Source organism: Triticum aestivum, chromosome 5B (genome assembly GCF_018294505.1).
Source record: "Triticum aestivum cultivar Chinese Spring chromosome 5B, IWGSC CS RefSeq v2.1, whole genome shotgun sequence".
Lineage (NCBI taxonomy): Eukaryota > Viridiplantae > Streptophyta > Magnoliopsida > Poales > Poaceae > Triticum > Triticum aestivum.
This window is the reverse complement of record NC_057807.1, coordinates 641,959,645-641,974,718: the sequence shown is the minus strand read 5'-3', so window position 1 is coordinate 641,974,718 and position 15,074 is coordinate 641,959,645. Positions and strand designations below refer to the sequence as shown.

The 15,074-nt window shown below is 43.5% G+C and overlaps 1 protein-coding gene across 1 annotated transcript; it reads right to left on the bottom strand.

The window, feature by feature from the left end:
* Nucleotides 1-4,660: 4,660 nt before the first annotated feature.
* Nucleotides 4,661-7,300, bottom strand: LOC123117338 (G-type lectin S-receptor-like serine/threonine-protein kinase SD2-5). The gene is made up of 2 exons (XM_044538109.1): nt 6,329-7,300; nt 4,661-6,274 (listed from the first exon to the last, which is right to left on the bottom strand). The coding sequence occupies exons 1-2, from the start codon at nt 7,298-7,300 to the stop codon at nt 4,661-4,663; spliced, it is 2,586 nt and encodes an 861-aa protein (XP_044394044.1).
* Between the last annotated feature and the right edge of the window lie 7,774 nt (nt 7,301-15,074).

Below are 15,074 nucleotides of genomic sequence, written 5' to 3'. Positions count from 1 at the left end.
TTTTCATTGCGTTTTCAGCTTATCTTTGGTATGATCAGTGGAAAGTCTAGATTGCATTATATTTTTTTCATTTTGCTGCCCATATGAAAATTATTTTGACTTGCAAACATTACAAATTGAACCCAGTACAGTAATTAATATGATGGGAAAACAGACCATCACTATTTGCTCAAAATGCAAATACAAAGATACCATCTACTTGGCACAATCTACTTTGGTCAATGTTTTCCACAGAGATCCCATTGCCTAATTTAAACGAAGAATGCATGACCCACATTTAAATAAAGAACAATTATTTATTGAAATTCGATGGTCCAAGTGGCTGGTTATTATCATATAGCAGCACCACCTGAAAGCATCATATAGCAGCAGCAGCAGCTCATAGCAACTCATCATACAGCAGCAGCAGTCTGCAATTCATCATATACCAGCAGCAGCTCATAGCAATTCATCATATAACAGCACCAGGAGCAGCTCATAGCAATTGATCATATAACAGCAGCAGGAGCAGCTCATAGCAATTCATCATATAACAGCAACAGGAGCAGCTTATATCAACTCATCATATAGCAGCAGCAGCAGCTCATAGCAATTCATCATATAGCAGGAGCAGCAGCTCATAGCAACTTATCATATAGCAGCAGCAACTCATAGCAATTCATCATATAGCAGCACGCATGACAAGTGTGATCCTCAATCTTCTTGCAACTGAAACTGAAGCTGAAACTCTTAAGAATATGACGAAGTGTGACGGGGTTGGGATGACCCAAGAGAGCGTGCCAGAGATCAACGCCGACGGAGAGAGCAACCGGTGCCGTGGTGGTGGATGAAGGCGAGTGCACCGGATAGAGCTCGTCGGGGCTGTCACATCGGTGAAGTACCATCCTGGTTCGAGCGTCTTTGACACAAAAACTAAGCTCGTCAAATTCAACGGTAACAGGATTTTCACGAGTGAAACAACGAACGGAAATGAGATTCTTAATAAGATGAGGTGACACAAGTATGTTTAGACAAAGATAATGGAGTAAAAGTAGAAGGAAAAGAAGTGTGCCCTACATGTGTGATAGGAAGTGTGGAACCGTCGTCGACAATGATGCGGCGGTCGGTGGAGATAGGAGTCAAGGAGGCACGGTTATCAGGGTGAGCAAACATGTGAGCAGTAGCACCGGTGTCCATGTACCAATCACCACCTCCAGTGTAGTTGTTCGGCGTAGGAGCGGCATGCAGCCCGGTGAGGAGCACCGGGTTCCAGGGCGCCGACGGTGGGTACGCTCCATACAGCCCCGGCTGCAATTGCGGTGCCGGGTAGGCCGGATGGCCTGCCGAAAAAGCCCACGGGCCCGCTGATAGATGCTGCCGGTGCTGGGCGCCGTCTGGCTGCTGCCCAGCGGACTAGTGCTGGCCCGCTGACGACCCCACCAGTACCCGGGAGGCTCGTACGCGAGCGGAGCCCCGTACACAGGCGGAGACCCGTACGTGGGAACGGGCGTGTCGTAGGTGACGGCCGCCCCGTATGGCGGCGGGGCCACTCTGTAGGACACCGGCGGTGGGACGACAGAGGCGGCGGCGGACGGGCCTGGTGACGCCATTGCTGGTCCGATGGCGGCGATCGGCGCCGTTGGGCGGCAGCAGCAGGCAATAGCGACGTGCGGCCGGGACGGAGCAGGCGACCTGTGCTTTCGGCCGTCGATCACACGCACGTATAAGCTGGCTTCTTCCTGAAGATACACACGTAGCCAATAAGCAAGCACACACGTAGCTGGATCGATTCTTCCGTACGTAGCTAGCCAGGTAACTAGTACATGCATGCACGTACGTACACGCCGCTGGCGAAACACACACATGCACACTGGACCGGATGGCTCGTGTGATCGGGCGTGGGCGACGGCGCGGGAGATACAGCTGGCGCGGGTTAGCGGGAGATGCAGCTGGCGGGCAGTGCGTCGCGCGGCGGCTGACGTCTACGCAGATGGCGGGCGATGCTGGCGACGCGGCTGGCGTGATGGAGTGAAGCAGCGACGCGGGATCGGGGTGGCGGCTGGAGTGGAGATGGCGCGCGGGGCTGGCGTGAAGGAGCGAAGCGGCGACGCGAGGTAGCGATCGGGAGAAGCTGGGCGAGCGGGATCGGGCACAGCTAGCGGCTCGGGCGGCACGCAGCAGGAAGAGGTGGCGGGCGACGCGGCTTGCGGGCTGAGGTAGCGCGGGCAGGAAGAGGGAGGAGCGGCGGCCGGCGCGGAGGGCGCGCGAGCGGCGGCGGCTGGGCGGCGGCGGAAGACTAGGGTTAGAACCCGAAAACTGATATCATTTATGTTGTTGGAATTGCACGATGTATTGCTATTCGTGCATATACACATATATATGATGTACACAGATGGGCCACTGACCTCAACTATACAAGGAACTAGAAAACGGATCCAATACACAATATGTACATAACACATATACTCAACATCAACCAATGAATAAAGCGTCGTTGATCTGAAACGCAGTGATCATAGATAAGAATCAAGTAATATATATTAAAACATGCTTCAGTTCTGTTGGACATGAACAACCTCGTGATTCCTCAGCCGGACAAACATAGCAAAAATCATAACGAAAAATCAGCACGAGGAAAGAAGAGAATGAGATTTATTTATAACCTGGAGAGGGCTAAGCGGATGACCATCATGGACAGGGCATGGCTACTTGAGAAATCTTCGTCAATTGCTCGACAAGCCACCAGCGGAGCTCATCGACCAAAAATGTAACTTGGGGCGGTAGAGGGGAGCAACTCATGAGGGTCAAGAGCCCAGTCAAACGACTTACTACCTCTCTCTCAGTTTACAGGACGTGCGCGTACCCCTAGGTCTTCAATTTAACCAACCTAATACAAGTCATATATTACAAAAAATATACCAACATAAACCATGGAGTTTCTACTTTCAAAAGGTATAATTTTTGTGTTATATAGTTTATATTAGGGTGATAAAATTGGCAACCTAGATATACGCGCAGGACTTGTAAACTGCAACGGAGGTCACGCCAGCCGCGTCGCCAGCATTTTTAAACGGGCCTTTTATTTTGTTATTGGGCCGGAATTATGTTTTTTTGTACAGCCTACAAATCACAACATTTTTTGATGAAATTTAACACATTCTTGCGGAATACACGTATATTTCCATGGATTTGTTTTTCAGATTTTTGGGAACTTCTAAATATGCTTTTTTATATTTCCAAAGTACCAAGTTCACTGGAGTTCAGCCTCCAAAAATCCGCACTCATTTAAACCTGTCCTAGTCATATTCGAAACTTCAAAAGGGTGCTAATGGCGAGACTTGAGCTTCTTTCGTCGGGAAAAAAAAATCCCCGCACTTAGCACTGGAGGGACAGGGCCCGGCCCCATACGAGCATGTCCATACAAAGCCATAGCGAGCAGCATCAGTCAGTCCGAAACCCTACGGCAGCGAGCACACCTCCCTCCGGCGACCCCCTTCCACCGTCAATTTGATCCCTGAATGATATTCCTTACCCTTTCATATCCAGAAGATTTAGTCATGTCGGAATCGGACCGTGGTAAGGAAGCAATTTTGTGATGGTTCCACACATGCTAGTTATTGCCCTCTTTTCTTTTCTTGAAATCGTTTGTGAATGTAAACATTTCCAATCTAAACTTTGGAGGTTAAAGTTTTCTGCGTGGTCATCAGATTGTTGTTTGGCCTTTTTCTATGTCTTGCAGTTTTAATGATTCAAAATTTAAATATACTTTTCAATGTTAATAGCAGGCACAAATCTGCCTGTTTCAGACAACCAAACAACGGCTCTGGACAGTTCTACACCATTGGGGGAAAACGAGGCTACAGTCATTACTCATCATGAAAATTATTATGTTAAAGGTGAAGGTGCAACCTCAGATAATATGGATCCTTCCCGCTCTTTTCTGGTTCTCAGAAAAAAATCATTTTCGAGGTATGGTAACTGCCAATTTTATTATCTTCCTCTCAACTTCAATTTACTTCCTTTTAGTACTGTCTCTTACTGTCAAAACATGTTTTTTTTGTATGGACAACTACACAATTGTCTAGTATTTTTTTTCCTTACACTGATTTGAAGTAATAGTTTAGAAGATCTTTAATGGTGAAACTCATTAAAAGAATCAATAGGAATATTAACCATCACATAACATGTGTCTTGGTCCTGTCAAAAGACAGTCTAATTTTCCTGTTTCACCATCCAAGAAGAGAAATAGTGATTGGGTGCTGATAGACGGTTTAGCCCATGCCAATTTGGTTGTGGGGATCATACAACTGCAAAAGAGACGAAATTACTCACCTGCTTACGTCAATATGATGCCATGGCATATCAAAATTAGTTTAATGTAAATATTGAAATTACCCAAAAAACAATTTTTGAATAAACATGTTTATAATACCCTGGAAAATCACCTAAAAGAGCTGGTAAAAAAATCACCCAACAGACTTCACTTATACTACTCACTTACGGTTCCATGGTAAACCTGCCTCATTATGAGATACAACTTCACTTAACATACTGGCCAGCAATTATTTATTTGCTGCCATTTAAAACATGCTTCCAATGCACAAATATTGTAGGATACGATAAAGATCAGTTGCAAAAATCGAATTCTGCAGTGTGGAATTTCTTGGCTGCACCTCCTTTTTCACCGTGGGCCAGATAAGATAGATGCTTCACGAACCGAATATGGGTATGGCTTATCTTGAACAGACATGGCAGAGTTTGCATTGAGAAAGCTCTGAATTATGTCAGCTTCAACGCTTATAGTACCTTCCAACACCTTGATCACCGTTGACATGGAAGGCCTATGGCTGCTGTCATTCTGCAGGCACCACATTGCAAGTTTCATCATTTGAATCACTTCCTCCTGGCGTGAGACCATATCATCACTATTATTTTCGATCAGATCAATCCACTGATTGTTTCGAGCCTTTTCTTGTAATAAATAAATAATATGAACATTCTCCTCGGGCCGAGAATGGTCAATACTTTTTCTTCCACTTATTATTTCCAAGATAACAACTCCAAAGCTGTACACATCGACTTTTTCAGTGATTTGCGATGTTAACCATTCAGGCGCCAGATACCCAGGTGTTCCTCTCATCATTGTCACTACCTTGCTTTGATCCCTGTCTATTAACTTAGATAGTCCAAAATCAGCCACTTTGGCACTGAAGTTCTCGTCTAAAAGAATGTTTTGTGGTTTGATGTCCAAATGAGCGATTTTTCGCCTGCACCCTTCATGAAGATAACATAGGCCCTTGGCAATATCTAGAATAATCCTACATCGGGTGCACCAATCAAAAGGGGCATTATTATGACAGTTGTAGATCCACCTATCAAGTGACCCTCTCGACATATATTCATATACCAGAAGCCTCTGAGATTTCTCTACACAGAAGCCAATAAGCTTGATAAGATTGATGTGTTCAATGCTGCCAATAGTTTCAACCTCGGCCAAGAATTCTTTCTTTCCTTGTCTAGCACCTTCCAAACGTTTCACTGCAACTCTCTCTTCATCCAGTTTCCCTTCAAAAACAGAACCGAATCCACCTCCCCCGAGTTTTTGACTGAAACCTTTGGTGCATTCTCTCAACTTCTCAAAAGAAAACCTCAATGGCATTCCTGATGATAAATTATCAAATTCAGAGTCTTCATCGCTGTCTTCATACTTCCTCTTCCTTTGCAGATAAAGAATGGCAACAATGAGAAGTAATACAAGAATACTTGTTGTTGGAACTGTAATTGCTAAAATGACCTTCCTTTTGTTTGGAGTGGGAGCAGAACTGGAGTTGGAGTATGCAGTAGAGTTGTAACGTCTGGAGGGGCTAAGGTGCACCTTGAGATAAGCAGTGGAGTTGTAATGAGCAGCTTCAGGTTTTATTGATTGCAACGAGAAAACCTTTGTTACCCAGAAACATTCACCATTGGAATCGTTCTGGCCATACCTGAACATAACAGCCCTGCAGGAGCACTTCTTCAAGCAGGCTTGCTTACAATCATTTCTGTTTGTTAAATTCACAACGGCATGGCTATTATCAAAATAGGAAACATCTGTAAGCATTAAGAGCTCATGATGTTGCATGTCCTGACAAGAGATTGGATTTAGTGGCTTACAACCAAGATTTGCTTTCCGGTCATCTACTGGCTTGAAGTAGTTTGAATTAGTATTACTCTCATGAGGACAGGTGCACTGCCCATTTGTGCATATCCCGTACTCCCCGCACACTTTTGGGTAAGCACAATCACCAGACATCATGTACTCCCCATTCGACCAGCACGGTCTTCGGGAATCATCACAGTGACGAGAGATCTCCATTACATCAGACTCAAGCCACTGATTTTCATCATCAGACCATTGATGCAGCCTTAGGTGCCCATCAGACTCTAATCTCATATACTGACTGAATTGAGATGTTGGCAGCTTGATATAATAAATAAAAGCCAAGTACTCAGCTGTCTCCTTCTGTACAATGATACGAAGGCTGCCATTCTGGAATGTAGCCTTTGTTGGATCACTCACAGTTTTAACATCTTTCATCGGTGGATATGAGAAGTAGAGTTGTGGTGGTGTGGATTCGACATAACCGTATAATCCATCTCCGAGCACGGTCACATAAAACTGATTCTTAGTCGAATTTGTTGCAGATCTATTAGGTGTGAGCCTCATACCTTCCATAAGTGATTGCCCGGGGACCAATGAATCAGTCGGATGGTCAAATGACTGCCACACAATGACATTCTTCTGATCAAACATCACCAGGTTGCCGTGCTTCCTGATCTCCATGCCAGCCACGGATTTTCCTGAAGTGCCACTTGACCAGACCCTCGTCCCGTCGGCATCACGGAGGACCAGGTCGCCATGCGTAGTAAGCTCAATGGTGGCGTTCTCCCTGACAGGGCTAGCCCTGTTGGCTGACCACACAATCTGTGGTTCTGACGTGCCAAATACAGTGTCAGAGAGGCCACAGTTGGTTACAATGAAGACAGAGAAGACGAAGAGGTCGCAGGGGGAGGCGCAGAAGAACCCTGCGCCAAAAGACCACCGATGAAAGCGCCCACCAACCCTTGTCGAACGGAGGAGGATGGGGCGCACGGTTGTACCGTCCTTGTACCTGAATACTTCCGAGGGGGAGAGTTCTTTATTGATCCACTCTGTTGACAGGAAGGCGCTGTAATTGATCGACAGAACTTCATCCGAGTAGTCACCACAGTCGAGGCTCTGCACGGCCAGCCACAATGCTGCAGCTGCAAGCACGACGAAGAAGAAACTGGCAGAACCCATGGCGCCTGAACGAATAGGAATGTTGTAAGAAGAAACGGGAGTCGGGAGGTATTGGAGCGAAGGATGGGTTGCAGATTAAGGAGAAATTATCAGACCTGCGGATCGGAGCCAAAGGAGCAGATGAATGTGCTCGCCGGAAAGGTGGCCTCGCCCCAACGAGAGGTGCCTATAGACTCGAAGTCTTGGTCTCTCCGTACATGGACTGTCCAAACGCGTCCCAAAAGGTCACGCGTTGGCTGTTCAAACTCATTGCCATGAGAAATTGCTTGTCCTATGCCTGTCAGAATCATACTGCCGAGAAAAGCGAAAAAAGAATCACACTGTCAAGAAAAGCAGGTGTTGACAGCAAGGGAGGTATTTTCAGAGTAAATACAGTTGAATAAGAAGCTTCATAATGAAGTCTGCCATGGCATCCTCCTTGCTAACCGTCGATCCTGGGGTGCATGTTGCTTGGTTGTTATGTCGGCTGATCAGATATTTAGATTGCGAGTTGTTTGTCGATTTCGCGAGTTTGTGTACTGAATCTCCAAGTTGATGACCAGTGTTTGAAGGACTTGGACCTGATGCCATGTGAACTAAAACCATGACAAGAATTATAGAACAGATGAAATACTTCTTTTTCTTCAACTTATGAGGCTATGATTCTAACCATTTGTACCGCAATGAAATACACTTGTGGTTTTCTTTCTTCGACCAATCGCCATGATGTTGTAGGTTGCCATCTCTAGTTGCTTGACTCGTCTGGTGCGTGGTCTTGGTGCCGTCGTGGATGTAAGAGCGATAGCTTCAGATCTGGTCAGTGTCTGCTTTGTTTGCTTGGGTGGCGAAGCTGGAGGCCCACCCGGTCCGCAGCCTCGGGGCCCTCCTTAGAGCATCTCTAGCCGATCCCATAAAAAATAAGGAGGAAACCGTCGAATAAAGCTTCGTGGAGTATATTTACTCCACTAACTTTTCATAGGATCTAGCCGATCCCTTAAATATAACAGAGTAAAAAATTGCTTTCTCCAACTTATTTTAATTGTAGTTTACGTTGCAACTACTTGTCAGCACACATATAAAAGCCAAACATAATAATTAAGGTTCAAGCAAATCACGAATATAGTTTACAAACCAAATTCAAGTTTACAAACTGAATGATTCAAATTCAAACACACCGAATGGTTCAAATGAAGCAAATAACATGATAGAAACACAACTAGGTAGTGCTATCACGAGTAGAAAAGGGGGCATCGGTCCAGGCCGGGTCAGCCCATTAGTCCCGGTTCAATCCAGAACCGGGACCAATAGGGGCATTGGCCCCGGTTCGTGAGCCCTGGGGGCCGGCCGGGCCACATGGGCCATTGGTCCCGGTTCGTCTGGACCTTTTGGTCCCGGTTGATGGGACGAACCGGGACCAATGTGCCTTGCTCCTGACCCACCATCATTGGTCCCGGTTGGTGCCACGAACCGGGACCAAAGGTTTCCCTTTATCCCGGTTCATACCACCAACCGGGACTAAAGTGTTGGTCCTCGTTGCGGCTAGAGTTTAGTCCCACCTCGCCAATCGAAGGGGACTCACACCGGTTTATAAGCCCCTCCCTCTCTGCCTTGTTGAGCTCCTCTCAAAATGAAAATAGATGCCCTTATACAAGAAATTTGACCTAAATTCATACTGAATTTCTCTTAAGTTAGCAGAAATTTATTGTGAATTTAGGTTGAATTTTCTCTATAAGCGCATCCATTCTCATTTATGAGTAGTTTTTTATATAGTTTTTTTTCTTTTCTGCTATATTTATTTTTTTCTATTTATTTCTGAGTTGTAATAAGTCATTAAAAATAAAAAAGATTTTAGTAAAGTTAATCACAACTATTTTTTCTTCTATTTATTTCTGAGTAGTTTTTTATATAGTTTTTTTTTCTTTTCTGCTATATTTATTTTTTCTATTTATTTCTGTGTGGTAATAAGTCATTAAAAATAAAAAACAGGCGCAATGCTAGTTAATTCGCTTCAAGCCTTTCGGAATAGTGTAAACTGCACTGCACATAGCTCCTTGCAGTCTACCCTATTCCTCAAGGCTTGAAGCGAACCAACGTGCAGGTGAGCATTGAGCCTCTTCTTCATCGTCTCTGCACTCAGGGCTTATAAACAGCTGCCAGTGCCTCTCGCTTGGCGAGGTGGGACTAAAAAAACCCCACTAGTGAAACCACCGTAGATAAGTAATTAGACGGGTCCATTGGTACCGGTTGGTGGCTCCAAACGGGACAAATGCCCCTCTTTAGTCTTATGGTTCGGCCCTCGTGATACCATGCCAACTTTCAACTTTCAACTTTTTTAGAGTTCATTTAAAATGCTTTAATGCAGAAAACAAAAGAAAATAAATAATGCAGAAAACAAAACAAAAAAACTAGAAAAATAATAAAATAAATAAAGCAAAAAAAAACAAAAAAGTGTATTCAAATTTGAAAACTAATGGCACTAACAGAAATTTTATAATTTTTCTAAAACTAAAAGCAAAAAGAATTAAAAAATGAAGCAAAAAAACAAAAGAAAATAAATAATGCAGAAAACAAAACAAAAAAATCTGGGAACAAAATAAAAATAGCAACAATAAGTATTTTGTTGTAAGTAGAAACAAAATAAAATAAATAAAGCACGAAACAAAACAAAAAAACAAAAAAAGTGTTTTCAAATTTGAGAACTAATGGCACTAACAGAAAGTTTAAAATTGTTCTAATACTAAAAGCAAAAAGAATTAAAAAATAAAGCAAAAAAACAAAAGAAAATAAATAATGCAGAAAACAAAACAAAAAATCTAGAAAAATAAAAAATAAAAATAGCAACAATAAGTAAAGAGAAAAAAAGTGCCTCCTACTGGGCCCCCACAGCCTGAATACGACTAGAAACCCACCATGGGCCAGGATTCAGGCCCGCAGGTGGCCCAGTAGGCCCATCAGGCAACGCGGTAGTAAGTAGGCCCGTAAGCCTGCAGTGGAGAGGAGCTCGAGAGGGGGTGCGGCAGTGGGGCTTATAAACCACTGCGTGCCCCTCTCAGCTAGCGAGGTGGGACTAAACTTTCGTGTCGCACCGTGCCAGCACACGACCATTGGTCCCGGTTCGTGGCTCCAACCGGGACCAATACCCACCCTTTAGTCCCGGTTGGTGGCACCAACCGGGACCAAAGCCCTCTGGTTCCCGCCCTTTGGGATGCTGAAAAGTGATCTTTGGTCCCGGTTGGTGGTACCAACCGTGACTAAAGGGGGTTATTGGTCCCGGTTGGTGCCACCAACCGGGACTAAAGACTTTGCTATATAAGGAAAATTTCAGAACCGCATCCCAACTTCGATCTCTCCTCCTCCTCTCGATCTCCCGACGCCGCGCGCCGTCGCCTGTCGCCACCTCGCCATCGCCGCCCCGCCCCGACGCCGTCGCCGCCCCGCCCGACGCCGTCACCGCCCCGCCCCGCCCCGCCCTGCCGCCCCGCCGTCGCCGCCCCGACGCTGTCGCCGCCCCGCGCCGCACCTCGCCGTCGCCGTCGCCGTCGCCGTCGACCTCGCCGTGAGCAACGTTTTATGATTTTTGTTAGATTTTTTAGATTTTTTTGTAGTTTATAGATTTTTTTTGTTAGATTAGATGTGTAGTAATTTAGATATGTAGTTCATAGTATGTTAATTTAGATTGTGTAATTAATTTGTTCATATTGTGTTAGATTTTTTTCTATTAATAGATTTTTTTGGTGTAATTAATTTGTTCATATTGTGTTAGATTTTTTTCCGTTAATAGATATTTTTGGTGTAATTAATTTATTCATATTGTGTTAGATTTTTTTCTGTTAATAGATTTTTTTCTATTAATTTGTTCATAGTATGTTTGCTGATATTATTGTTAATAGATTTTTTTTGGTGATATTTAGATTGTGTTAGTAAGTACTATAATTGAACTAGCTAGTTAGAAAAATATAATTACTATTTTATTTAGATTTTTTTGGTAATATAATTAGTTAGAAAAATATTAGTTAGTTAGAAAAATACTAGTTTATTTTTAGTAAGTACTATATAGTAAGTGCTACTTTGTTTTTAGTAAGTACTACTTTATTTATTTATAGTAAGTGCTTAGTAGTTGAACTAGATAGTTGATTTAATTAATAAAACTACTTTATTTAACTATATATAGAAGTAGTTTGTAGTAAGTGCTACTTTATTTATTTATAGTAAGTGCTACATTATTTATTTATAGTAAGTGCTTAGTAGTTGAACTAGATAGTTGATTTAATTAATAAAACTACTTTATTTAACTATATATAGAAGTACGTAGTTCCCGCATCGACGTCGGCGATGCCTATCCCGCATCCTCGTCGTCGTCGACTCGGCGGTGGAGGCCTGCTTGATCAGGGCCATGTTCGGGACTGGGCTCCGCCGGGCTGGTATTGGGAGGTGCTACCTTCTGGGGGACGTAGGTTGGTGAGGAGGCAGCCCGTTGTTGACCCGATCCTTGTTTGGTGGCGGTCGCGTGGGCCAGTGACGGTGCCGAGGCTTCCGGACACCGCGGAGGTGGTACGTCACCGTGTCAGCGAGGAGGACGAGCACGTCCGTCGCTACATGGTTGCGTTGGAGGGCAGGTTCGACAATACCTGGCAGGTTCTTCAGGGATCTCACTGGAGCTATGATCCTGTGATCGTTCCTTATCTTTGGGTGTCCACCGCCCGCGACGATACCCGTCGGGCGCTACGGTTCTAGCTGTATTAATTAGCGATGCTATATGTATGATAGTATTCGAGGAGTATTCAACGATGTACGGACACAAGAGATGATGTACTTTTGGTTATAATTGAATGCATGCTAATTTGAATACTACTTTATTTTACGATTTGGTTTTGCTTATTGAATGCTCATATTGGAAAAGTACTCCTACTTTGAATGCTAAAATTGAAGAGCACTCCATGCAGAAATCTAGGAGCCCCCTCCATCATCCACGCCGTCGTGGGGGTAGCTTCTCCTTCATTCCCGTGTGCTAGACAATTTGTTGTAATAATGCACTCGGGAATGAAAGAAGGAGCTACATACCATCACCGATAGTTAACCCGTGATTAATAATAATGATCTAATTTAGGTTTTTTAGTATATATATTTAATATTTAAATTATGAACATAGGCCGGAAATGTCGTACTCATCAGACGATGAAAACCGCCCGGGGGAGTGCGACTGGTGCCACGACGACTGAGGTATCTGCGACAGGTTCATTGAGCTGGACGAAGATCGGCGCTTCAGCATTAAGCTCGAGGAGACCTGCAATATTCATACGGTACGCAACGACGACAATAGTTTTTTTCGTAATTGAGCACGACTTCAACTATTTTAACGTGTATTTTTCATCTTTTCCAATTCGACTAGCTTATCCCATGCTTTGTAAGACGCTACGTCTTGGAGAGGATGGGTTTTGAAGACCATGAAAGTATGGAAACCAAAAAAATTATCCTAAGTACCCATCATGGTGTGGATTTTCAAATAAAGCTGTACAATGCTCAGAGTGTAACCCATTTTGGTTGCAAAAATTGGGAAGCACTTTGCAAGATGTATGGTTTTGATGAGGGTATGCTTGTCACCATGGATCTTGGTGATCCTACAATCGCACAAGAGAGACCTACGATTTTCGTCCTTGTGGATACACCTCCAATTCTTCTCCCATGTGAGCTTAACATAGTTATTAAGTAATTTATATTGTTTATTTCAAAATAGTTGACAACTTATTTCCATTGACAGCTTATTTTCATTCTTCAAAGAATGTGCGGAAGATGGTAGACAGAACCTACTACACCGAAGGCTCCGAACTAACTTATCAGGAGAAAAATCATCTGGTCGCATTTTGTACTGATCTTGAGAATTACAATGTCTACAATCAAACTCCTCAACATTATGGTCAATACGTGCCACTAGTGCACGTGTTGAACTACGGTAACTACCATGGAGATACCCTGGTAAGATTTTTTACTATTACGACATCCGTGCATCTTTTTGCACACTTCTAAAACTAGTACATCATTGCTAACTACGAAGTTATTACTATGTTTTTCAACAGATAATCCCGAATGATTGTGTGCCTCATCTGATGTATACACACGGTAGCCTTCATGTTTTGAACATACAACCAGGTCTTCCTACGAATCTGAACTGTCCATACCGGGTTTCTAAAAGAAGTGGAGACATGACAATCAAAGAATGGAAAAAATGTATGGACAGTCGTAAGGAGCTTCTTGGAAGCAACAATCAGCGAAGGGCAAAAATTGGAGACAGGATGATCGCCATTCTTCATAATGGAGAGTCAGGGTCTATATTGTTTTATGCTATTTTACCTTAAGGGTGTTTAGGTCATGTCCTACCTGATACTGATGATCATGTGCTAAGAACAATTATGTAGGGTTGGGTTCGATGACTATGAGGATGATGATCGTATGACTTATTATTAATAACGAGTAGAAGTTGTATGATGATGCATGATTAGTAGGACTTGTTATTATATATGATGATGTATGATGCGAGCATGCATGAGTTATTATATCAGCTGGTGAAATGAACATATATAGCAGCAGCATTGGTAAACCAAGGACGAAGATATAAGAGAGGACACTTATCTCTATTAGCTAGCTAATAACAACCTAAAAATAACCCCCAAAACCCCTAAAGCAGCCACTTTTCTAAAAAAACATGGACTTTTGGTCCCGGTTGGTGCCACCAACCGGGACCAAAGGCCCCCTGACTGGGCTCGGCGCACAGGGCCACATGGAGGCACATTGGTCCCGGTTCGTGTTTGAACCGAGACTAATGGGTGGAGGTATTAGTAACGATCCATTAGTCCCGGTTCATGAACCGGGACTAAAGGCCCTTACGAACCGGGACTATTAGGTGTTTTTCTACTAGTGTATGAAGATTTCCAGTGATGCTCAACAAGATCATCTTGGAGCTGGGTATGAACTTGTCGGTTCTCGATTCTACGGTGTGCTTCAAGGAATGTCGGGATCCTATTTGGATCATGCACTGGCTCAGCAGGAGTCCCTTTGGTGATGTCGAAAGTTCTAAGGCATATCTTTCTCATCTTCAATGATCATGTTATGCAAAATGATGCAACAAGTCATGATTTGCCACGGAACCTTGGAGCTCCAGTACTCGGCAGGGCCACAAACGATTGCAAAGCATTACATGATGGTTAATCTCCCTGTTTCAGACAAACAAACACCGGTTCTGGACAGTTTTACACCATTGGGGAAAAATGAGGCTACAGTAAGTATTCATCATGGAGATTATTGTTATGATAAAGGTGAAGAGGGTGCAGGGAGATTATTATGATAAAGGTGAAGAAGGTGCAACCAAAAATAATATGGATCCTTCCAGCTCTTTTCTGGTTCTAAAAAAATCGAAGGTATGGTAACTACCAATTTTACAATATTCTTCTCGACTTCAATTAACTTTCTTTTAGTACTGTCTCTTACAGTTTTTTTTGTATTGCAAAACTACACAATTGTCTAGTAGTTTTTTTCTTACATTTTCTAAGTGACAATTTAGAAGATCTTTTATGGTGAAACTCACTAAAAGAATAAATTAGAATATATTAACCATCACGCAACGTGTGTGTATTGGTCCAGTCGAAAGATATAGTCCTATTTTGTGGTCCAAGAAGAGAAATACAGATAGAACAATTTATTTTGGGTGCTGGTTGTTAGGCAATCCGAATATGTCAGTATATTCGGTTATACCCTGCCATGTTTAGAGCTTGATATCTTGCATGTAATCAGGCCATTATGG

What these genes read in the sequence shown, in the direction of transcription:
- LOC123117338 (XM_044538109.1), bottom strand. Translation starts at nt 7,300, where the DNA reads ATGGGTTCTGCCAGTTTCTTCTTCGTCGTGCTTGCAGCTGCAGCATTG. An exon ending in TTGAGTCTGATGTAATGGAG is followed by an intron (nt 6,275 to 6,328) that starts ATCTCTCGTCAC and finishes AATGGGGAGTAC; the next exon opens with ATGATGTCTGGTGATTGTGC.